At 50.5% G+C, this 25,893-nt stretch overlaps 1 protein-coding gene across 1 annotated transcript in view; it reads left to right on the top strand.

The window, feature by feature from the left end:
* Positions 1-25,893, top strand: part of myo9ab (myosin IXAb) — a 171,574-nt gene that overhangs the window by 66,771 nt on the left and 78,910 nt on the right. The window contains exons 4-5 of the mRNA XM_036535787.1: positions 22,873-22,967; positions 24,261-24,323. Coding sequence (XP_036391680.1) covers positions 22,873-22,967; positions 24,261-24,323 — 158 coding nt within the window. The remainder of the gene's footprint in view (positions 1-22,872; positions 22,968-24,260; positions 24,324-25,893) is intronic.

Here is a 25,893-nt window from a genome sequence, read left to right as displayed (position 1 = left end):
GGCTGACCTATCCACACAGCCTGTTTATTATATTTACTCAATGCGGATACACTTGGGCCTGTATTCAAAGCTTAGTTAGCTTTCACCCATATCTCTAGTGTCCGTGTGTTGTTCTGTGTGTGCTTTCTGTCATTCAGATTCCTTTTGCCTATAGCTGCCATGGCTTCCTGTTTGTAAGTGGCTTACTCTACAGCCAATGGCAGTGCTCCCCTTCAGGACTGAGACTGATTCCCATTGGCAATCCGTCTCACCACCACCTATTAGAACAGCCTCACCTCATCAGGCAGATCAGACTGTGTGAGACTGTTTGTCTGTAGTCTGTGCTCTGTGTGTGTGTGTGTATGTGTGTGTGTGTGAGTCACAGTATGTTGGCTGTACTGTGTGTGAGTGGCTGCAAAGTGGCTGTAAAGACTTGAGTGTGACAGGGATCGATAGGGAAGTCGCTGTGGTCGCCACTCAACTTGCCCAACTTGCTGACAGATCAGACCACATGTACAGCACAGAGCACCTTATTTATGATTTGGTGACAGTGTGTCACCAGCTAACAGTAAGAAGCACTGAAAGGACTCCAGCAGTTAAATTTTAAATCTCCTGCACACCAGTATTTTACAGTCATGCGCGTGCACCCCACGGTCAAAGCAGGGGGACCCATGCACTTTCCTTCAGCAACCACTGTGCCTTTGCATTCAGGTCACACAGCCAGGGCTAAACCCAATGCTTCTGCCCTACTGTTAACCAATGGCAGCTGTCCGTGGCTACCAACGGCGGGCATAGTTCTATAGTACCCAATCAGGGAAAAGCAGTTTATGCCTTAGCATAGGTGTCCTCTGTACTGCCAGAGCAGAAGTGTGGATAGTATGACACCCACTATTCTCTGCTGGGGACTCTGACAGCCAATCACTGCCCACCGTGTCACCGTCAGCCCCTCCCACAACATCCTGCATATCCTGGAATCTCTTCTCTTCCTCCTCCTCCATTCACCTTCTGAACGAGGGGTCAGTTTAGTCCGCGTGGCACAAATTTCCTGCCTTCGTGTTTAAATACTGCTTTGAACTCTTAAACCAGAGAGAACGCGCCGGGGGGTGATGCATGAACCCGGGGCCACGGCATTTCTAAATCAAGCCCTCCCGTTGATTAACACACTTGATCAGAGAGTCTGACTTCATGCTCTCTCTCTTTCTTTCTCTCTCGAAGGCCTATTTCCTGTGTGGTTTAATTCTTCTTATAAATAGTTCCAGGGAGAAAGGAGGCTGTCAGAGCGGTAAATGATGAGAGCGCTGTAATGGGAGCTCTTGGCTGGATACGCTCCCCTGTGCTGGATCTTCTTTTCGTGTGCCTTGGGGCAGAGGAGGCCTGCGTCCTCCCTGACCCCTGCATCACTCTCCTGCGGAACCTGTTAGGAGTCTGCGATGCCCTAATGGAGTTTGTAATGGCACTAAAGATGACTGCTCTTCATAGTTATGACACGCTAAGTAGATTACATTCCGTTCTTCTAAGGCTGTGCCATAGGGAGGGCTTCCACCTTTTAATTGTCACTCCTTTCTCAGCTGGCTGCCCAGTGCCTTGTGTGGCGTCTTCGTTATTGCCAGCGTGTTATTTGCACATGACTTACCTTGAAGTTAAAATGTAGTTGTTCAGCTTACTTCTCTTATCGGTTTGTACAGCTGGGTGTTTACGGAGCCAATTAAACCGTACAAGCATACGACAGAAAGAAATTAGCTGGAAATCAAACCTACAACCTTTGGACTAAAACATCAGGTGCTTAACCACTCCTCCACACTGTCACACCATGCAAATAGCTGTTGACAAGGAGGTAGAGCCTTGGCATGTAGACAGACACAGGGCAAGGAGAGAGCCATCTATTGATTCTCAGAGACTAATGGGAAAGTGTGTGACGAACAGAGCTAAACCTCATGGGCAGGCTGAAGGAAGTCCCCCTCTCCAGATACAATCAATCACATCTTCGCCGTTTGCACAGCATGTGTGCACATCCTGCACATGAAAGAAGAAAATAAAAGACTGGTTTCGCTGGAGGTTTGATGCGGAGACCAGGTTTTCGAGAGGACGACTGAATTCACGCACGTCTTACTGTCAGGGTTTTTTTTGTAATGAGTGGTCAGTAATTAGTGACATGAGTGAACTGAAGTTGGTGACTAGAGTGAGGGAGTTTTGTTGTGGATATGAAAAATGAGATTTTAACAGTTTGCAGGACTTCAATAATGCACGGCTTGTGTCCTTTTAATGCTGTATTACTTCAGATATCCTCATGACAAGTTAGTCTGCTGTGTTGTAAATACCGCATGGTTTTCTTGGAACACTTAAGCTGAGTGTTTAACGCTTTATGAATAAGGCCCATTATGTCAGTATACATTAACTAGCAAGTCTGTGTGTTACTGTGTACAGTTTTAGGACATCCTGCTTTGAAACTGATGGGCTTTCAGAAATAGTACTGACTGACTTGTTGACCTTCCAACTTCGTAGCTTTGGCCTTAATTCCCTCCCTTTTTCTACATGTGTTCCTGTTGCGGTCACTGTTAAAAAGGTTCACCCTAAACCAAGAAGGCTTCCTCTCGTTATTGCTACGCTTATAATGCTACAAGCCTCACGATAACATCAGAACCCGGTTATTCTAGACAAGCTAATGGTCCATCAAGTTTGGTTGGCTTTGCATCATTCTAGATGGCGAGTGGTTGCAACCGTTCTGCGATCATGCCCGCACCCACACAAGGAACGCCTTTTTTTTTTTTTTTTTTTAAACCAGTGATCTCATAGCTATACCAGATTAGCCATCCGCCAAAGTCCTTATTTGAAGCGAATGAATCACCCTCTGATAAAAGTTAATTAGGAGATTAGTGTGTGTAGGGTGAGCAGTGAGGTCCGGCCACAGTGCACTGTGATGCAGCTGTGAGCGCTGGCGTTCATTGTGAGGTCCTAGCTTGTTCTCTGATAGCACGCCCACTGGTTGCTTAGCCGCTCTCCTTGTTTCACGGGACGCCTTTGTTTTCTGCGGTGCTCAAACATCTGTGCGCATATTAGTCACAGAGGACCGACGGGGCCCGAGACAGGCCCCGCTTCCTGTCAGATCTGAGGTCTGGCTTCCCGTACTCTCTGACACCCTGCGGATGAGGCCGAGCGACGCTTAGCATTAGTCAGGAGGGTGTGTGGTCATGAGCTGCGGCTTCTTCTTCTACTTCTCTGATCTAGCTAAGCGCTCGTTATCTGTTCCACGGGGCTCTTATCAGATGTGCGACATCGGAGAAGAAAGGGTTGATTCGTTGAACAAGGGGGGGGTTTGTTCGCTGTGAGTGTGGCATACTGACTATGTGTTTGCTGGCGTGGTGGTGGGTGAGTGGAAGGAATGGAACTGACCACTGGGGGATGATGGGAGAGGCCCTGTTTTGGGGTCTGGGGCGAAACTCTCGGAGTGTGAATGGGTTTCATTCTTCACTGCCATTTCTGACACGCTTTCCGTGTGCACGTCGGAAAGAATGATGGCAGCAAGCGTTGATCGTCACGCCCCTCCTCCACCCTTTCGGGGGAAACGTCTCTCTTGATCTCTGTCTGCGGCTCCTTCCGTGCCTCTCCGATTAACAGCACTGTCGTCATGGCACCAGTCACCTGCCCTCGGTGGCGAGGTCCGTTCCCGGAGCGAACTTGGCCCGGAGTCTGAGGGAACGTGCCAAACCGCGGGACCTTCTGAAACAGGTGAATTCGGAGCTGGTGCCACAATCAGTGGAGCCAGCCCCAGTGCCTTATGGGTAGACATATGGAGCGCAGTGGTGTGGAGGATGGACAGGTAGAGCCAGAGGGGAAGCGTGTACCTCACAGCGCTCGGCGCTAAGCGTCCAGCAGACTGTTTACTGTCCACCCTCTGGTGGAGCGAAATATGTGTCACATCAACAGCGGGCAGTGGCCCTCGTCCATCTGGCCGTCTGTGACACCGCAGACGAGGTTGCAGAAGAGCGGAGAGCTGGCTCGCCCCGGAGAGTCCTGCCTCCCTCGGTGGGGCTGCAGCGTAGCGTAGTGGTTAAGGAGCAGAACCAAAGGGTTGCCGGTTCGATTCCCCACGGGGGCACTGCTGCTGTACCCCTGGGCAAGGTTCCTCAGTAAATATCCAGCTGTATAAATGGATAACATTATGAAAAACATGTAAGTGATCTTTGTTGCTCTGGATAAGAGCGTCTGCTAAATGCCAATAATGTAATGTAATGTAACGGAGCTGACAAAGAATAAGCCCTTACACCTTGAGCCGGCTGTCAGTGAGCATGTGCTCTGTCTGCCATCGGAGGGATGCGGGACTGAACGAGAGGTTAGGGAGGCCTCGGCTAAGGATGTTACACACGGCTGAAGCCGCTCTGAAGCTGGAGGCGTAATTGATTTACCCTACGCGTGTGGCGTCCCACCTCCAGCGCAAGTATGTGTCACAGGAACCTGTGTGCCAGCTCTCGCCTCGAGCACGCGTGTCCCTGTGACACACATGCGTAGGAGCCGCACGTCTCGAAGTAGGAGCATGTAAGCGTGATGTGGAACTCAATTTTGAACACTGTATGTGCGTGCATATCGAGGAGTCACTGAGTTAACACGTAACGCACCTGCTGTGAGCTGTAATCCTTTTACTGCATAGATGGGTGTGATTGTAAGATGCCATCGAGTCAGTCTGACCATAAAGTGGTAAATGGGATCAAAGGATGGTTAGCCTCATATGCTTGGTTCTGCCTGACTGGCACATGGACCATATTCACTTTACGAGAACTAGGCCTAAATGACGTATTTCATATGGATAATTTGTATTGTCTTGTGGTTTTTTTATGTCTCCAGTGAGCTGGGATAAGATTTTCCTCAGGTGAATTAAATTAGATTTAAAGTGAAATTAAATCTGAATCTGAAGTCATCATCAATGGATTTGATTATATCATTTCCAAAATTCCTTTGAACGCGTCCTGCCGTAGATACTCCTGTGCTCAAGCACCGGCGAGATGCATAGAGGATCCAGTCAGACCTGCCCGGACGATATCGCTTTCCTCGCTGCCCCGGCAGTTACAGGAGACTGACCGTGTCAAGGATTCTGGGTACGGTGTTTTCTCAGGTCCTCTCAAAAACAGGATTTAATTCCGGCCTTTGAAGTTTCTTCCTCCAGAAAAACGGCACTTTTCAAGCACGCTCTTGTTACACTGCCACGAGGAAACACTACCCTATTGTTCCCTCCGGAATGTTCTGGGAACTTTGTGTCCAAAAGAGAGGGTTCTGCTCTGCCTTGACCCCATCATTGTCGGTACGCAATTCATGCTCCTCCGTCCTTGCCGCCCGGGTTTTTTCGGTCACAGATACCGTGTATCTTGGATCGGCGGAGGCTATTTTGTTACTAAAAAAAACCAGAGGGGCGAGAAGCGCTTTTGAAAACTTACACGTGGAGCCTTGACGGACAGCACATGTAAAACATGCCCCAGTCTCCCACCTTTTTGCACTTAAGAAACCAAATACTCTTATGTAATGAGGGGTCAGGAGTTCAGCGTTTTTAAAACTACAGTCCCTCATTCCTTTCGTTTCACGTGCCTCGGCAGACTCAGGGAGGACCTGATTTGACTGAATATGGAAAGGAATGGCCGGGGATACAGCACTGACCTTGTGTCGCCGGCAGAGCCGGGCTCAGAATAGGAAGGCCTCACAGTAATGTGGAGGCAACCAAGCCGAGGAAAAAATCTTCGCAATTTCAAAACAAAATCATGGCAGCAGCTGTGACCTTTGGCGGAAAGGGGGGGGGTGGGGGGGGGGGGGGGTTGAGCAGAATTGCTATGTTAGTTGTTTGGATCAAGGAGGAAGAGATAAATCTCTCAGTCTCCCATCAAAAAGTGCTACCCCCCCTCAGGGTGATCACGGAGCAGTTAGGGGCCTGTAAGCAGATGCTCACACTGTCCCACACAATAGTGGCTGTTCTGAAGCTGTTATATTTATTTTATTATTTATTTATTGTTTAGGACATGTTTGTTACATCTTCAGATGCTGCACACAGATGCTCTGTCTGTGACTGCGTGTTCACTTCCTGCATCTGTGTGCAGCATCTGAAAATGTATCAGACATAACGATCTTAGCAATGGGAGCTTACAGTTAATGAGCTGATTGTAATGGAGATATCATATAAGTGTGAACAAGCAAAAAAGGATGGATATAATGGATCAGTAACCATGGTAGAAATTCTGAACAGTGATGTCATAATGTCAGTGCTGGGTGGGGTTTCCCTTGTGGACATGCCAAGCTGCCATTGGTGGATTCTCATTGTCTCACTCTTATTGGCCGTGGCCAGGTTGCCATGTTGTACCCTGTGTGGTGTGGGGAGGTTCCTGACCTCCTCAATCAGTGGTCTCCCCATGTGTCCTCCTTGTGGCCCCACACAGCCTTGGTCAGCCCGTATTCACAGAGATTACCTCTGCATGGAGCTGAATCTCTATCTCATCTGGATGGGTTGAGAGCAGACGCAGGGAATGGCATGAGCCATCCAGGTGAGCTGACGATGAGTGGATTTGCAGAGGCCCCGTGCAGAGCTTGTACCTGCGAATGTGAGCCCTGTCATCATCGTGCCCTGCAGGGTCCCGACTGTGGCCACACACACGCACCGTGGCTGTCATCGGCAAGGCTAAATTTAGTCCACCATGCTGTGTGCTAAGCCCCCCCCTGCCCCCACCACTTCCAGCCACAACAGCATCTGCTTCTCAATAGTAAACATCCCCTCCTTTAAATAAGACACGCTTGCAAGGGGGAATTCTACACCTACCTGCAACTTCAAAAGGAGAGGTGCTCAAACCCTGCAATTTGGGGATCTTCATGTCCCTCCCCTCCACCTGCTTGGAGAGGAATTTTGACACCGTGTCTGGCAAACCCGTAAGTGATCTGGCGCGGGCGGCGTGTGTAATGCAGAAGAGTTGTCCTATGCTGGGGGGAGCCGGATGAGCATCAGCGACGGGGGGTGGTGGTGGTGGGGGGTCGGGGTTTGATATTGCAAGGCCTCCCTATGAAGTGCAGGTTAACTCATTTATTTTGCTTTTCACGGGTAATTTGTGGGGCAGACAGACAGGCGGGCGGGTGGAAGGGGAGACCTCTGCGCGTGAGGTGAAGTGTGAAATTAAAGGCCGCCGTGTGGCGCTCGCTGCACCCCCAGATCCAGCCGATGACAAGACCTCTCTTTCGCCGTCTCTCTCTTTCTCTCCATCCCTCTCATTGTCACACTATCTCTCTTTCTTTCTCTCTCTCTCGTATATTTATTACGAAAAAGAACACACACACGGGCACCAACGTGCAGACATACCACACTAACACACACACACACCCTCACACCCACACTAACACACACACACACACTAACACACACACACACACATTACATTCTCACATTCATACATATCACGCATACCATACTCCCACATGCACAGATGGTTATTATCTTCAACCATATTTGTCCTTGGAATTAAGCAACCGTGGTGTGTTTTGGTTTGTAACAGACAGCTGATCGGTGTTTGCCGTCTCCTACAAGTGTATGTTACTGTACTTTGGCCAACAGAAAACACCTTGACACATTTCAGGCGGTCTAGTGTCCTGCTCTGAAAGAAAGGTCAGTAGTCCTTGTGACCTTGGTCTTAGTCCATTCTGAGCTCTATCAAAAGCATTTTGCTTCAGTGAGGTAGTCTGGAGCCAAAATAAAGTCATTCCCTCATGCAGCACTGTGACTTCTTTTAAAAGCTTCCACTCTGGTATTAAGAGCGACTCTGCTCCTCTTTGCTGTTGTAATAATTAATCTATCTCTGGAATAAGTCGCTCAATATGGAGAAAGTTGGAGCCAGCGCTGATTGTAGTGTCTGCTGTAATTATAGTCCTGGTTAGCATGCTGTCAGAACAGCAGGTCTTATAGTGCTACTTGTAACCAGCAACAGTAGAGTAAAGAACTGGATCCCTTCCCCTTATTTCACAACCCTACTGCAGCTGATGCAGTTGCACAAGCGCTTCTTAGCCAGCTCAGTGTGAACACAAGAAACCGGACACGACCAAATCGTGCATAAAAACCAAATACCCTGACAGGCTCACAGCTTGTGGAGCAAAACCAACCCAATCCCACCCAGTCAGGCCTCAGGAGACCAGATTGAACAGACCAATAGCCAATAAGGAACCTGCCTGTGTAGAGTGAGAGATGGTACAGCCTTCTTTCCTCCTTTAATCTGAATGTATGGTGGAATCACACTTTTTGTCCCTAAATGAGGAGGATAAGGACGGCAGTGGGCATGTGCCCTGTGACTCGTCCTTTTTGCACCCTGACCCTCGATCCACGTCTCCTTCAGTGAGCCAGCGTGTGGGCTCTGTGGAAGGTTATGTATTTGCGGCAGACTTGGGTTTGATCACAGGGGCCATTATGTATTTCTCCTTGGGAAAATCGTCAAAATCAGAGCCTCCCTCAGCCGGCCGTGTTTAAATTAGCACGGGCACTTCCGAACTGAACTGCTGTTTGAACCACAAACTGAAGTCAAGACTCACTGAGACGTATTTAAATGTAGCCTTTTGAATAGGGAGAAACGGGGGGGAAAAAAAAACAGGAGAAGAATAATGCAGTACATTCTCTCCTCCCCCTCTCTCACGGGTAATTAATGTTTTTAATATTTAATATCAGATATCATATTAATTATTTAATATTTTTATAATATTCTCCCTGCTCAACTCCTCTGTTTGTTTGTCATGTCATCCCAGAAATGTCTCGTTTCATATCCCCGGCAAGACAGGCCAAGAGCAGGGGCAGCGTCACGCCACGTTCCTTTTTCTGAGGCTTTTTCGGGGGATTTCGGACGATCTCCGAGACGTGGGCTTTCGCCCTCCGACTTCTGAGTGCGTCATGGTTGGCATTAAGCTCTGTGGGGATTCAGTGTCTCCCATTTACATGCTCTGGCCCACGTCACTGAGCTGCTCTCATCCCCTCTCTGTGTGTACTAGGCAGCGTGTCATTAGCCTGTTACTGAGGGGCCCGGCTGTGCTGGACGCTCCACTCCGCTGGCCACACTGAGTGAGCCTGTTTGTCCTCATTTGGTCTGTTCCCCCCCCGCCCCCTCCCCCATCCCCCGCCACGGTCTCATCAGCAATGTTGTGTCTTCCTCGGATCAGGCTGCGTTGCTGGTTTTCCTTCACAAGCCGGAATTCTCCACATATACAGACGCCGTCGGCAAACCTCGCCACCTTCGTTAGATTTCGGCCCGTTTTTCCACAGTGCTGGGCACACCCCTTTCCCGCTACGCCCCGCCCACCAGCAGCCCCCATCATCACCATATGATAAGCTCCAGACCACAGCGCTCAACTCAGCCCATAACACAAAGTAAACATCATCAGCCGAATTTTAAAATATCACTGGCTGGGTGTAATTTTTTTTTCTCACAGTGTAGTGACACCTGCCCTGCACGTGTGTTTTTGATTTGGCCGGCGCTTTACACCTTTTCCGCGAGAGCCAGCCTACGCGCCACTAGCGAGCGCGTCGCCATGGTTACCCCCGAAGACCTTCGCGGCTGCGCCTGCGTTGTCCTGGAGGCAGTGCATTTGATGATTGATTGCCTTGTAACGCGTCGGCCTGCTCAGAATAGTCTTGTCAAATCCAGGCATGTTAACGCCAGAAACGTCTTCATCGGCAGCGAGGCCCCCGGGGGGGGGGTTAAATAAATCTTACTTTTGTATTTTTACAAGCGGCAAATGAAGCTCTGCCTTCACATGTACAGCGCAGAGACATCGCGCGGGGAGGGAGGGAGGGAGGGAGCACCGTCTCAGAAGCAGAGCGCTGGCTTTCGGGACACAGGTGGAAGAGGAGGAGGAGATGTTTGGGATGCCACTGTGCCACCCCCTGAGCACCCCCCTGCCCCCCCCACGAAGGTCCTTGCGCTGGTTTTAAATCTGTCCGCGTAGCGAAGACAGCTCTGGTGACCAGCTCGCTCTCCCCCCCCACACGGAGTCTGCATGCATCCACAGGAAGTGAAACATGAGAGTGGTATTCTGTGCGCCGCCTGGTCTCGGCTCAAGGAGCGGTAACAGGATAGTCTGTTTACAGGAGCCGTTGATGGCTCATTACCTCTGAATGGAGCCAGATAGCAAGAGGAAGTTCTGGGCAGCCTGTGTGTGTGTGTGTGTGTGTGTGTGTGTGTGTGTGTGTGTGTGTGTGTGTGTGCGTGCATGCGTGTGTGTGTGTGTGTGTGAGGGGCACAGGAAGGGAGATACGGACTGTGGCTCTGGGATTGAGCGCAAGCCGCAGGAGTGACTCAGAGGAGAAAGTAAAGGGACCGGGGAAGGGCGGGGGCCGGGCGAAAAGATGGGAGTGTCCGATTTTGCGCGTGCCTGTCTCTGTGCTCGGAGGGGTAAGGGAAGAGGATGCGTTCCGGCGCTTATCGGGTTCCTGTGAGGGACAGGAGCTGCGCTTCGGCTGTAATGATCCTGCGGATACACTGTGCTCACGGCCACGCTCTCGCCCTGCCGGGTGTGAAACAGCCAGCGCTGCAGTGACGGCCAACCCGTGCCAGCCCGCCCTGTTACCTGCCAGCGCTGCAGTGACGGCCAACCCGTGCCAGCCCGCCCTGTTACCTGCCAGCGCTGGCTGTGCAGGTGTGTGGAGAGCATGATTAACAGCAAAATTGTTTGTCGTCTTCTTCTCTGGGGGCGACAGTGGCTCAGGAGGTAGAGCAGTTGACTGGGGATTGGAAGGTCCCTGGTTCGAATCTGGCTCATCCTGGCAGAGTGTCGAAGTGTCCTTGAGCAAGACACTGAACCCCCAACAGCTCCCAGTGACCAGTTGGTAAGCCTGTATATAGCAGCCTCTGCCACTGGTAGGTAGATGTGAGGCATATAACTGTAAAAGTGCTTTGAGTACTCAAAATGAGTAGAAAAGCGCTATATAAATGCAGTCCATTTACCATTTACCATTTCTCTGTGGTGGTTGCTTTTGAAATGGGAGTGGCCAACCACATATGCCAACTCGAAATGCTCAAAGCAGTTCCTCTGACCACTGCAGCTCTCCCTGACCCTATGGAACCCCTATTCTCATCCCCACCACCACAATATCTGCTCTGGCCCCCAACATATCCCATATAGCCACTGCTCTGATCATCTATGGGAACATTTCACTGGCCCCCTCCAACAGCACCCTGTGAGGGTTGGGCTAGTGGCTGGTAAAATCAGATAGCATCATATTCAAAGGCATCAAATAAAACAGTAGAGCTGAATGATGTCGGTGCTCCTGTCAACATTGCAGGTACAGGTTTCATCAAAAGGTGGGAATACGACAAACCTTCATTTCCAGTCCGCCAGTGCGGTCAGATACAGCATTGATGCCAGTGTGCTCAGCATTGTAAATGATGAGGCCAAATCACTGCCTTACAGTTTTGTAAAACGTGAATCTTTTCTCAATATTATAAAGTTGGTATAGCTTCAGGATAAATAATGTAATAATTTAACGATAGTCTCCAGTGTAGTTCTGTCACCTTTTGGCAAAGTAATATACCTTCACTGCCAAAAACAATACTGTTAATCACACTTTTCCCAGGACAGTATGATGATGAAAAATTTTTTGATATCCCCAGAATCCTACACCCCCGGTGTCTGGAATTGTCCATACAATGCCTAGGATGTGATCTTTCTCCGTAACGGTTTGTTAGTGCGTCATCGAAGCAGTGTCCCTGTAGAGATGTATGTGTCTTCCCCCCAAAAAAACAAATGGGATAGCATCCACAGGGTTCTAATTTTTCTTCCCCATCCTGGCGCGCGTGCGCGTGTGTGTGTGTGTGTGTGTGTGTGTGTGAGACAGCAGTGTGCAGGCCAAAAGCTTGTTTCTCCCTCGCTGAGGAATCTGTTGGGAGGGCCCAGCTCTGGCTTTCCACCCATTTCAAACCCTCGTCCTTAATTTTGGGGGCCTGTTTTCAGAATAGGCCAGTGGGGTTGGCCGTTCAACAATAATATGTTATTTCGTGGCTCCGTTCTTGCTAAAAATCTTTACAGAGGAACAAGCCGTTCCCATAAACGGTGAAAGATTAAAGCTGCGACTTTGAAGGCCTTGACCGTGGCCGTGTTTCCCCATACTGTGCTGCTGACTGTGGCTCGCGGCCACTCTCTTTCCTCTAATAGCCAAACGGAGTGGAATGCGATCATTTTACGCTCTGTCTGTTTCAATACCGAAGGGCCCCCCACCCCCCACATTAAACGAGACGCCTCTGATATCCGTCTGATTAAGTCATTGAAAATAACACAGCCGATGATTATTTTCTTGGAGATGTGCTTTCGTCTCGGGGCCTGTGACAAAGGGCGCTAATACGCCGCACTTAACACATGAGCTACTGTTAAATCTCTTACGCAATAGCCCTGTCCCAGCCAGCACTGAGCTGAAGGGTCAGATCTCTCCCCCTCTCTCTCTCTCTCCCTCCCTCCCTCCCTCTCTCCCTCTCTCCCTCCCTCTCTCCCTCTCTCCCTCCCTCCCTCCCTCTCTCTCTCTCTCCCTCCCTCCCTCCCTCCCTCTCTCTCTCTCTCCCTCTCTCTCTCTCTCCCTCCCTCCCTCCCTCTCTCTCTCTGCCATGTTTGGGATGTTCTTTCACTTGCCCGCCAACCGCTCCTTTAACTATATTGATCACGATGGTGACCCCCCCACCTAAGAGGCATCGCACTTCATGGAACAGACAGCTCGCTACTGTGATGTAGCTTGCGTAGCCTGAAAGAACCAGCACAGAACACGTTGGAGGAATCCCCCTTCTGTTTGCATGGTGAGAGAAATTCAGGTGAAGTCTGGTATGCGTAGCCAGCAGCAGCACGAGGTATACAGCTTTCCCCATCCACACAGTCCTACAAGTGAACTGATCAGGGTTCGAGCCCCTCAGTCTCCCCATGTCATCATGAACAGTAGTATCCACAAATAACCGAACAATTGCCAGGGAGAGCATCCCTCCCGCCATGCAAAGTGTTGCCGCCAAAAACCACTGACTGATTTGTTTTGTGTTGCTGTAGCCCATCTGCATCTATTTGTTGGAAGCTTTGTATTTGAATCTCCCATACTCCCATACTCTGCCTCCGGTTTGCCTACGTAAATCACGCTTAGTACCATTGGGGTCAGGACACTGAGGGTGGGTGAGGTGATAGGGCGTGGCCAGGAGCAGGCCCCAATGACGCCAAGGGCACGGTGGAGGTGTGGGCGCGTTTGTTGGTGGGGATCGGTAACTACTCTTTAGCATAGTGATGCACTTATTTGGAAGTCTACTAAATGACATAACGTAATGTACATGCAATGAAAATGCCCAAACATGGGCATCAGCAGCAGAGATCATTGGAGGCAGCATCATGCTATGGCAAAGGATGGAGCCACAAGTCTTGTCATAGTATGAGCTGCCTACACACCAGTCATACACTACTCTCTCTTTATCTCCTCTGTGTGTGTGTGTGTGTGTGTGTACGCTGCAGGGCTAGCCTTTCACAGAAGCGCTGTGGAGATAATTAGACAATGGTGCTTCGCATGCTCTCTCTGAAGAGGCTGCCTTGTTCATACGGGACCATGTGACTCGGTCAGTTTGGTCTCTGTATAATTATTTCCGCAACGTTGAATAGCTTATGAGCTATAATGAGGCCGCAGTTATGTATTTTCCGTAACTGTCAGGGTCAATCCTGTCCCCTTTGCTGTTATTTTACTTTTTTTTTTCATCTGGGTGCATTTGCACGCAAAGTGTCTGCACCTCGGTAGCTAATCCGAGGCTGCATCATATGTGTAATGTACAGGGATCCAGCTGAAGCTTTAATGCAGCCCCTCAGGCATGCATCTGACATGTTTTCCATGCTTCATATTTATTTAACTGGGCACCGGGTGCGGTTCGTGCCCCCCCCCCCCCCTCCCTGTAGAACACAGCCAGCACTCCTCAGCAGAACACCTCTCTGTCAGGGCTACAGAGACAGACTGTAGGAGTTGGAAAGCGAATTTGTCCTGTATGGTGCACTCTGATGTTTGCAGTGGAGTTCGGATGAGTGTCATCTTCATCTCCCCGTAATGCACTTTCTAACGAGCGCCGAGTTCCCTGAATAACACTATTGTAGGTCGCAGTACAATCAACCCCCCGTTGCCTTGACTGCGGTATCCATGCAACCGAATGCAGGGGTGCAGGGGTGAGGAACTTGGTCTCCGCTTAATGTGAAGGAAAGAAAGGTTCAAAAACGGTCTCTCTACACAGAAGTCCATTTCGCAGCTGTTTGTCATCCGTCACTTGGCAGGATGACGTGCAGATCGTCCTGAAGTGCTGTCACGGGAAGAGTGATTGACTGCTGACACTAAGATGAAGGGTGATAATCAAGGTGGGAGGGGGCTCTGAGCGGGCTTCTCCACGCGGCCGCTGTAGCCGCTTGCTTTGTGTTTTATTTTCGGCAGCGAATGAGACACGTTCTGAAAGCCACTCGGAAGAGGCTGCGCTCTCTCAGGGCTCTCTGATTTTCGAAGAAAGAATCGATACTGAAAGCGGACAGCCATGATCTGATGGCTCTGTCTGAATAAATAGTTTTCTGCCCCCCCCCCCCCCCCACCCCCCCAGTCTCGCTAATGCATGCTTCTGCCTCGCCACCAGCCCAGTGAGCTACATTCAGCTTGTCCTTGGTCAGAAAGACCACCTCTGTTCCAGCTTTATGTTTCAATGTTGTGCATAGGATCGTTATTTTAATTTCCTTTAATGTGTCTAGCCCTCGGGCTACTCTCTGTACTCTGCAAGAGGGGCACGCAGATGCGGTCAAGGTCCCCGAGGTTAGTGTTGGAAATATGCACGGCTAGGAAATGAGAACAAACAAGAATTGTCTACAGGGTAGACGAGCTGAGGCGGCAGAGGAATTGTTGGGGATTTCCTGGTTGAGGCTATCGAGAGGGATTGTGCTGATAAGGGAGGCAATGTTTTTTTTCTTTTCGGTTGTTCGGAGAAAGTGGATGCAGTGGCCGAGGAGGGGGTACAGCTATGGCTTTCCCTCATTTTGCGAATCCCAACATGGGGATGAATGTCTTCTGACATGACATCCAGCCGTCGTCCTGAAATCAGGGCTCTCCTCGCCAGGCCCTTGAGAATCACAACCTGTTTCAGTACAAGACCAGACACACTGAGTGCATTGTTTACTGTATGTCTGGACCTCAGTGTGGAAATCTGTTTTAGAGCTCTCAGCCTAGAGCCATGGCTGGAAATAAGCACCACAGGAGATCCATTTACCTAACATTTACATTACATTATTGTCATTTAGCTGATGCTCTTATCCAGAGCGAACTACAATTTTATCCATTTATACAGCTGGATATTTACAGAGGCAATTGTGGGTTAAGTACCTTGCCCAGTGATACAACAGCTGTGCCCCAGCGGGGAAATTGAACCAGCAACCTTTCAGTTACTAGCCCTGCTCCTTACTGGGATGCAACACTGCTGGCCCAAGATCAGGGGTGAACGACCTGCCTGCTCTGACTGCAGTCCAGGTGCGGGGGTTAAGGAAACATGCCCGGCGATGAGCGCGCGTGTGTAGACGTGAGTCGCCCCGCGGGCCTCGACGTGATCGCTTTACAAAGCAGCGTTGAGTCACCGTCTTTCATCCCTCACTTGCTCCTAATTGGTCCGACCGCAGAGCTGGCGAGCGCGCGCTGGTCGCGGTCAGGACGCCGGAGCGAGGGCTTCGGGAGCTTGGCCCCGGCCCGTGCCCCAGTGCATGCCGGGACTGTCCGAGGCAGGCCGTGTCCTTGCTGTGGCCACGGTGCCAGAGATGCAGAAGGGTGCTGACTGGGCTGGCCTCGGCTTCAAGCTGCTTGCCACTCATGTCCTCCGCTGCAGCTAGTGACAGAGGCGGGCTATCAGACGGCCTGTAGGAAATGCGGAGACTGGACGGTGCACAGAGCCAGAGGCTTATTCACAGAGGGAGGGCCTGGGTGGACCTCTGCTTCTACATAGTGTAAGGCAGGCACTGGGCACATCCACTGATCTTTACCTTACATGGTGGTATAAATGTAGTCATGAGTGTCTACTCTCAGCCCATCCTGAAGATATAACGATCGGTGCATTTGTGCTGCGCTGCTGTTAACGGATGCCCTTCAGCAAGCAGAGGGACAGGAAGGGGTCTGCATTGGCTGCTGGCCACATGCATAGCCTGGCACACTGTGCCCGGTGCCAGGGGCGATGGAGTGGGTCAGCATGACCGGCCGGGTTACCCTGGCCTCTCACCACACACAGGGCGGAGGACCTTCCCGAAGACTCCCAGTGTAATTAACCAGGCGGTGTTCAGCTCTCCCTTGACCCCGTCCCCACCCGCAAAGCCCTTTTAAATCACAGCGCTGGCTGAGAGGGTGTGAAATCGCACTTTTCTGCATTAGCGCACAGAGCAGTGGTTTGTGACAACGTGCTAAGCCCCCGGTGCCCACAGTGTGGCCTGGACCCCCTGGCTGTATTCGGGGTCTCCCTCATAGTGGTGCTAATGGGGTGCCATCCCTGCTCCTGTTTTTCCTGCTTAGTTTTCCTGATGTGTAACATCATCTAACAAGAGCTTCAGGTTAATTGTGAGTGTTCTGGAAAGGGATGAGAAGTCTTTTAACATGACTGTAAGCGACACATCAAGTCAGTGGTCCCCTTGACATTGACCTGTGGATCTTCGGTGCCTCCAACCAGACACTTTCCCTGGGTTTTTATTTTCTGAGAGTTCAGGCTTCCTTCTGTACTACAGAATTGTTAAACCCTGTGAAGTCGTCCCGGCGAGAGCCGGGGACTCGCGCGTCACACAGCCGAAACAAAGACGCCTGCAACTCCCTGCCTGGCTTTGATTTTGTTTGTGTTTGATTTGGAGCTTGGTTTTGTAAATAAATATGGGTTCTCTGGATACAAAAAAAAAAAATCTAAGCCATTGTGAGATGTTGAAAGCTTTGTGTTCTCTGTATGAAATCTTTCACAGTATTAAATGTGAACTTTTCGGGGGTTTTTAGTGTGAAAACCTATGACAGTGTGAGATGTGAAAGGTTCGGGCCCTCGTCCTGCTGATATGAAGATGCTCATCTCTTCCCTCTGCTCACAGGCCCCAGTGGGGTTGGCTGTGCTTCCTGCCTTGTATGGGTCAAGTTAATCACCCTGACATATCCCCTTTGCCGCTAAGCGCCTAGCCACTTGCATTGTTTATTCTAGATTACTCCTTAACCATATGTGCCCCTGGACCCGCCACGGTGTCGGCCGGAGCGTGCGGTCAACAGATCTTCCATCCTATAGGCCGCGTTGAACTCCAATGGAACGCTCCATTTAACCCTGCGCCCCGCGGGGGCCCACCCCCGCCCCTTCGCCGGGGGGCTCAGGGGTTCCACTCCATAAACTGTAAATTGAAAAACTTGCTCCCCCGGAATGTCGTTAATTGCGTTGCGTTAATCAGCAGCTGAGAATCAGCGGAGGAGGTGAGGCCTTTTTGAGTAGCAGGGGGGGAAGCCTTTTTAATCATCTCACCCGGCGCGGAGGAAGATTGGGGTCACAGTACAGTAGCCGAGCAGATTAATCTCGCTGCGAGTCGAGATCAAAACCGCAGAGACTTTGTTTGTGAGGTATTCAAGGGAGTCGCGGACCTGGAAATGAACAGTCAGTGGAAATTAATTATTTTTTATTCAAGTGCCTCCGCCCCCTTGCTTTTCAAATTGAATCCTGAAAAGCATTAGCTCCGCTCTGAAAAAGAACAGGGGAGAGCAAACCACACATAACCAATGACACTGCGTAATTTGCATTTCACGTAATTCACAGTGCGGTGCTATATTTGGGGTGATTTTGCCTGTATTTTACATACAAGTCCCATTTACATAGGCCCATTGTCATATTCCCCGCAGTGGCTGGTTGCCGTGGGAGCACTGCAGTAAAAGTGAGGCTGTGGGCTGGGACATGTGGGCAGGAAGCGGAGAATTCCAACAATGCGAAAATGACCCGGTGGCTAAAAGCAGCCGTGTGAGGGATAATAAAGTCACTGCGCTCCGCACTAAGAGCCCTCTCTGTTTCTGCCTCCTCGTCGCCTAATGCTCTTTCCCAGCCCGCCACTCCATCACTGGTGGCCTCTGGACCCCGGGGCCAAATGATCCGGGGGGGGGGGGGCGGGGAGTCAGGTCTGTGGTGCTCTCCCGCAAGAGTCACAATTGTCAGAAAATCAGATTAGGCCCGGCGTCTGTGCCTGTCGCGGCCCTACGGAAAGCCTGTATCCGTCAGCCTAACGCAGGCCTGGTGGGCCCCTTCGGAAAGAGCTGGGCAGCTGTCAGGGCGGTGTGAGCCGTTTCGGATGGGCAGTCCCGGCATGGAGCGGCGCCGAGTTTCTCTCCTGCCCGTAGATGAAGTGTAAAAAAAACCCCGGTTTATTTAAGCGTCACTCACTCCTGGCGAGTTGTTTGCCCCGTTTTTGTCTCTGGGATTATTATCGGACTGTTAAGATGGATGGGGTTTGCGCAGTTACTGCCCCCCCCCCCCCCCCCCCCCCCCCGCTGTGTCGTGCTTTCTAAGTATCCTCGGACGTCGCACTTTCTAACGGTTACAGTCCTCTCTGATCACTGGGAAGGAGTTGGGACCTTCCCAGCACCGCTGCAAACCAGCGCCCTGTTTCCAGCAGATTGTCGGGCTCTGATGCTGCAAGCATCCCTTTGAGTCCTGGCAACAGCGTGCGGATACTGCTCCATCACTGCACCCCACTTGCGGGCTTCGCTGCTCAAACACACACTACTGCAGTGAGAGAGGGCGGGGGGGAGAGACAGGCAGGAGAGAGATGGGGAAAGGGGGCGAGGTGGGGAAGGAGGAGGATGGGGGGCGGAGGATCAGCGCACAGACAAATAAAGCCAGAGAGAGGGAAAGTGAGATAAAAGGTGTAGAGAAAGAGGGAGGGGAGAGAGAGGTAGAATAGGGGATGAGCAGAGGGGAGGAGAGCTAGGGAAGAGAAAGCAGGAGAAGGAGAGACAGAGAAAGAGAGCGATGGAGGAAGGAAAGAAAGGAGGGGAGAGAGTGAGAGCTAGAGGAAAAAGAACAATAAGGTAGAAATACAGGCAGAAGAGAAAGCGAGTGGAAGGGGAATCAGAGAGAGAGGGAGAGAGAGCAAGAGAGGGGGAGGGGGGAAAGAAAGAGAGATGGAGGGATTAAGATGATGAAACCAAAAGAACAGATGTGTGCGTGGATGTGTCACATCTGCCTGCCTTCCAGCAGCAGTCTGGCGGTGACCCCAGGTGACCCCCGCAGTCTGGGGAGGGGTGAGCGAGGACGGCGGCCTCACAGCATCTGCTGCCCCCCTGAGCCCCGCCCCCTTTGCTCTGAACCCTGGGACTGAGTCCGCTGCCACCTGAGGCTGTCGGCTGGCAGAGTCTGTGTGCGTGTGTGTGTGTGTGTGTGTGTGTGTGTGTATGTGCGTGCATCTGCATGTGTTCGGGTTTGAGAGGGGGTCACGTGTGTATGTGGGAATAAGAGTAGCCATGTGTGTGCTTGAGTGTGTGTGTGTGTGTGTGTGTGTGTGTGTGTCTGTGTGTCTGCATGTGTTCGGGGTTGAGGGGGGGTCACATGTGTGTGTATGTGGGAGTTAGGGTAGGTGTGTGTGTGTGCCCACGTGTGCATGTGCGTGCATGCATGTGTGTGTGTGTGTGTGTCTGTGCGTTTGGCGGGGGGCATGTGTGTGTGGGGGCATGGGGGATGGTGGTTATAGCTTTAGTTGGCTGGCGCTGTTTTGACAGTATCAGTCTTGCCTCTGATCTGCGGCCAAGAGAAACACTGACCTGTTGCGGTGCGTGACGGCATGAGGGCGATCCCCTGTCTGGGCGGTGTCGCGTGTTGCAGCGAGTGGCAGAACGCGGTAATTGTTAAAACACAGCAGCGCTGGGGGGCCCCCCCCCCGGGGAGGGAGGCCGGCCGTCTCTCTGTGAGCTCTCCGCAGCTCCTCTGGGCCTCTGCAGAAATGTTAGCTCAACATCATCCCCCCCACCCCCACCGACTCATTCTGTCAAGAAGAGTTATGAACTTCGTGCTTCTTTTTGATGTCGTGTAATTTGTGGTCTCCCTGCTGTCCTGGGCTGACTCCACCCCCCTCTTCCCATGGCTCACCCCCCTCTGTACCTCATTGGCTGGGTGGCTTGGGGCAGGGGCTTCTGTACTGACTAGGCCCCAGGCTCCTAGGGGAAATGGGCACTGATTGTGCTCCACATAGCAGTTAGGGATTTAACTCCTAGCTCCTAACTAAGACTGAGCGATATTCAAATGGAGCCAGCCAGGGTTTGGACTGATTTTGCGCGGCACATTGTAAATGTGTCTATTCTAACTGTAGACGAGTCAGACAATGTGCATATTCTGAACTGTATAAATGTGTCCGTGCTAGCTGTTGGGTAATTTTTACTCATGCCAGCTCATTGTCTACAGACCCAGGCACTCGCAGGATCAGAACCTGTAAATCACACTCGCTTTAATGTCTCCAGTGGGAGCTTCCATTGTTTTCCCAGTGTCATTCCTGATCGAGTAAGACATATTCTGTGCGCTGTTAGAATCAATCTTAAATGAAGCAGAGCTTAAGTTTTTTTCTTTTTTTGCTGAGCGCAGTAACCGCACGACTCTGGGCATACAGAGAGTTTTACTCTGTAAAGCTGTCCTGTCGCCGAGCTGCTGCCTGGCTGCGGTGATGGGCAGTCGAGGTCTTGCTCACTTAGGGCTTAATGGAATTTTTAAGAAGGCGAAAGTTAATCTCGAAAGTCACGCTGCAGAAGCCATTTGTGTCCCCGAGAGGTTGTGTCCCCGCTGCGCGGGAGCGTTTGCGGTGTGTGTCACCCAGCCTTTGCTCCCCGCTGTGCCGTCAGTGGCAGCGCAGCTATGGTTTTTTTTTCAACGCTCCGTGAGCATTTCGTGAGGGAGCCCCGTTATTACCGCTTGCTTTTAAATGCTGGCGTTTCATTGGACGGTCCAGTTAGGGCTGGCACAGACAGGAAGTGCAGCTTCACCTTGTGGGCGGAGTCTGAAGGGCTGACCCCAGATGACCTCCAGCTGTTGGGCGGCAGTGTAGCATAGTGGTTAAGGAGCAGGACTTGTAACCGAAAGGTTGCCGGTTCGATCCCCACTGGGACACTGCTGCTGTACCCATGGGCAAGGTACTTAACCCACAATTGCCTCAGTAAAAATATCCAGCTGTATAAATGGATAGCATTGTAAAGAACTGTAACCTATGTAAGTCGCTTTGGATAAAAGCGTCTGCTAAATGAATAAATGTAAATGTAAAAAGAGGTGTTGCATGCATTCACAAATGCATTAACCTGTGGCTCCAATTTCCTGCTCCTACACTGTCTCAACAGCAACCTACCCCACTGTTTGCCAGTGGGACAAAACTAGACTTTCACACTTTTCGCAGTTTGGTTCGTACGTGTACCATAACCTGCCTATACCGCTTGGCTTGACGGTGTTGCAGACGTGCGTTCGTGAGTGAGTAACTCGAACCGCCCCAAGTTTCTTTCCACACGTTAGTGGTTTGACCTGATGCTAATGTAGCTTCCCATGTGAGTCATCGGCCAAATATATATATATATATATATACCAAATATAAACCCTTCAGCCCGCTGGTGTCTGCGGGCCCGACCCTGAGAGGGGAAGCCAGGTTTCCTGTTTTCTGCTGCCAGCCTTGTGGTAGTGTGGGGACAGGCTGCAAGTGAGTCAGAGCTAGGCGGGGGGCTGAGGCCGTCTGTCCCCATGTCTCGGGGTTTGCGTCCAAACACTTTCGTGTATATAAGTTGGCAGCTGGATAGCGATCGCTAGCTGAAAGGCGGGGCCTGAACCCCTGCCCTCCCTGTTTTTCCTTCTTGTGTGCAGGGGTAGATCAAAGCCGTTCGCTCAGGAATTTGTTTACACGCCGTGGAGCTGCGAATTCCCTTACAGGCAGGCTCACAACAGCAGACATCCCAGCGGGGAAAGGCCGGGCTATTAAAGCGCTCGCTGCTGTGGCGCGCACTGCCATCCCATAATTCCATGTGTCCCATTACCCCCCTCTCGCCATTGGTCGGGTCCCTCGCGTGGCGGCCGTCCCTGCAACATCCACCGTCCGAGTCTGGCGGTCAGCTGCGAGACTCCTTATACAATTGTGGTTAACAGCATCTGACGTTTGTTTGATATCCCTCATATAAACACACTTGTAAACGGGCTATGTTTAGTTACACGGAGTGTAATGGTGTCTGCGGTTTTTCAGCTGGCTGTGGGCACCATGGTGCGTCCTCCGTCTGTCCGCCTCTGGAGTACGGATGGATGGCAGCGTGCAGGAAGCAGTCCGCTGAAGCGTGTCCCCCCCGATCCCGCGCAATACCCTTTTAAAGTTAATCTTTTAATGTGCGGCACTTCAAATATTTAAAAACCCAGGGCTCAATTATTCATATTGAGGAAACGTGTGTTTAGAAAAGTCTCGAAAGTGAGTGAGATCACTCGGCGGTCCGCCCACGTGTGTTTCTCGGACGGCCAATCGGGAAAGAGGGCGGCGGGGTCTCTGCTTCTTCTCACGGCGAAGATGGAGCATAGCTCTCGGCACGGCGCACGTTCAGGCGGGCTCATCTTTCCCGTGGAGATGTTTTCCATCCGTTACAATGCGTGCGGAGTGTGGGTAGGAAGCGGTGACGGTGTGACAGAATGACAGCCTTGCATTTGCACCTGTCCCCCCCCCCCCCCCCCCCATGATGACCTTCGCATGTGGCCGCAGTTAAAAGAGGGCAGCGCGTGGGGCCAACCGGCACGCCCTCGGCCCCCGCCGGCAACCCCAGCGGCTCGTAGTGTAATTACACCATCTCCAAATATGTATTTAACCCCCATGCGCCCTCTCTCCTGCATTCTCTCTCTCTCTCTCTCTCTCTCATTTGTCCTCACTACCTGTTTTTTTTCTCTGCAGGCGTTTGGAAATGCCAAGACCGCTCACAACAACAACTCCAGCCGTTTCGGCAAGTTCATCCAAGTGAACTACCAGGAGAGTGGCACTGTGAGGGGGTAAGTGAGGCCACTCCTGCTTCTTTCACTTGCCTTCTTTCTCTTTTAAGGAGGCGGGGGGGGGGGGGGGGGGGGGGGGTTGGGCTGGGATGGGTGGAGCTATTGTTCCTCCATTGGTACACGGCCTACATCTTCGTCCCACTGTCTTCATAGTCCGCAGTGGGGTCCCACAGAACGAACCACTGTAACTGTTACCTATAGTAAGTGGATTAGCGAAGTGCCAGCAGGCTGGTTAATGGCTACAACCGCAAGACCCAATTGGCTGTGGGCTTTTATCGGCTATGATCTAACAACCTTTAATCACGGTCATTGGGGGAAGTACCTATAATGAGGACCAGATGGATCAGGGGTGTTGCCTGCGTGTTACCGGGGCTAACTGTAAATAATTGATCGCAGCTCAGGAACAGTTGGAGCCTTTGTGAGGAGCAGTGGCAGTGGTGTGGGGTAGTGATTAAGGAGCGGGCTTGTAACCAGAAGGTCCCAGACGAGTCAGTGCTGTTGTACTCTTGAGGGCCAGGAAATGTCCTGCTGTATAAATTCACAAGATGTAAAAAAAATGTTAGTCACCATGCACTAGCACTAAGCAGATAAATAATGTAATGTCATGGTGTGAGACAGAGGGCCTACCTTGTGCTTTATCTAGCACAAAGAGCAGACAGAGTTGTTCAATGACATAGATAAGTGGTCTTAGTTCTTCAGTGTGTAGCATAAGACCGTGTGGTGAGGTTTTTGCTTTTGTAGTATTTGCCCAGTAACTTTCTGCCTTTTACACACCCTCACCTAAGCCTATCAGCAGGTCATCTCCTACATTACAGACTGTTCACACAGAATATGCATAAAAGTACCAACCAGGCTCCTGCATTACAGACTGTTCCCATAAAGAATATGCACAAAAGTGCCAACCAGCTCCTGCATTACAGACTGTTCACACACACAGAATATGCACAAAAGTGCCAACCAGCCCCTTCATTACAGACTGTTCACACACAGAATATGCACAAAAGTGCCAACCAGCCCCTTCATTACAGACTGTTCACACACACAGAATATGCACAAAAGTACCAACCAGCCCCTTCATACAGACTGTTCACACACACAGAATATGCACAAAAGTACCAACCAGCCTCCTTCATTACAGACTGTTCACACACACAGAATATGCACAAAAGTACCAACCAGCTCCTGCATTACAGACTGTTCACATACACTTGCACATATATACGTTAATATGAACGTTAGACCTTGTTTCTTTCACACTTCCCTCACTGTCCTGCTGGTCCTTCTGTGTTCCAGAGCTTATGTGGAAAAGTACCTCCTGGAGAAGTCAAGGCTGGTCTACCAGGAGCACAATGAAAGGTAAGAGTGCTTATTAATCTGATGAATAAAATTTTGATTTTTTCAAAGTTTTCAGTTTCAGTCCATGGGCCAGACGGGCACTGCTGCTCTACCCTTTGAACAATGCTGTTAACCTGAATTTCTTTCATGAGACATCCAGCTGTATAAATGGGTTATGTGGAAATGTTAAGCTCTACATAGGGCCTATAACTCTCTAGGAAAGAAACAAATTAGCAAACAAGTTCTGAATGAGGAATGTGAAAAGACCTTGTTCCTGATGATGCATGGGGGTTGTGTGGTACTATTGTACATTTTTCCTTCAGACTGTGTGAAACTTGCCCTCAATCCAGGACAATAAAGGAAACTTGTCTAATTAGTATCGAGTAATAAAACACTAATAAATGATAATGTGGAAAAATTTGACATGCAAGGGTCCTCCCAGACAGGTGGATGCCAGATCCAATGTAAACTCAGTCAGGATGACTTTACCGGTGTAGTTTCTGAAAGCAGTGCTTATGGTGCTTCTCCAACTGTTTCTGGTATTTTTTTGTTAATAACAGCAAACAGGATGTGATTAGTTGCCGTTCAGACCATAGCAATATTTTTGCAGGTTGGGTAAAGAGTGTAAAGAGTGCTGCGAAGATATCCTTTGGCAAAAACAGCAGAGATTTTGTTTTTCTGAAATTGTTTTTTTAATTCTCTGAAACAACAGCTTGTAGCTTGTTCTCTTTATGGAAAGAAACACAGCGATCATCCTTAAATATGAGAGCCTGGTGTGTTTTTTATTTTTGTTCTGAGGCTAAATGTCTGTATCAGTTTGCATTCACTTCCGGAAGCTATATTAAGTATTTGATACGCATCCAAAACGGGCCGGAATATTGGCCTTGCACGGTTTGTTCAGGCTATACACAGCAAAAATATCATATTTCTTCCTGGCGAAATGAATAGTGTAAAAATAGGCCTCTTTGAATAAATATGCCATTGTTTTTGTATGTGAACATGTGGATGTGATTCACTCAGCGCAGTATCCAGTGTTGTTAGAGCATGTCACCATGTAAGGAGAAGGGTAAAAGCAGACAGTCTGCCCCCCCCCCCCCCACCCCATCTCACCACTCCCCAAGGCCAGCGCACAAATCACATGAGACAGCCAGCGCTGAAACAGTTAATCTCAGGGGCGCACAGCCTTGAGACAGGAACACATTTTGAGTGCAGAGAAGAAGCCATAACGAAACTGCAGGCGGGGATTTGAATGGGGTCGGGCGTTTCAGGTTGAGGAAAGCAGGGCCACGGGGGGTGCTGATGGGGGATTGTATTTAAAGCAGCACCAACAGGGGCCTTCCTGAACACAGGGAGTGACTGGGACCTTGGCCTGGGGACGGATGCGTATTGTTAATCTCAGAATTCACTGCAAGGCACACTCTAATAAGGGCCATTTGGACCGAAGGCTTTTTGGTTAGCTTTCAGACTACGTTTTTGTCACATCAAATCGCAGTTTGCAGTCAAGCACATTTCTGTATTTCTTTATTGATAAAAAGAGTAGAGTACATGCAATTTAAAAAAAAAAAAAACTGTTGGTAGAGTGAGGCTTCAT

This window comes from Megalops cyprinoides, chromosome 8 (genome assembly GCF_013368585.1).
Source record: "Megalops cyprinoides isolate fMegCyp1 chromosome 8, fMegCyp1.pri, whole genome shotgun sequence".
Lineage (NCBI taxonomy): Eukaryota > Metazoa > Chordata > Actinopteri > Elopiformes > Megalopidae > Megalops > Megalops cyprinoides.
Note: the sequence above shows the minus strand (reverse complement) of the source record. Positions and strands in the feature narration are given on the sequence as shown.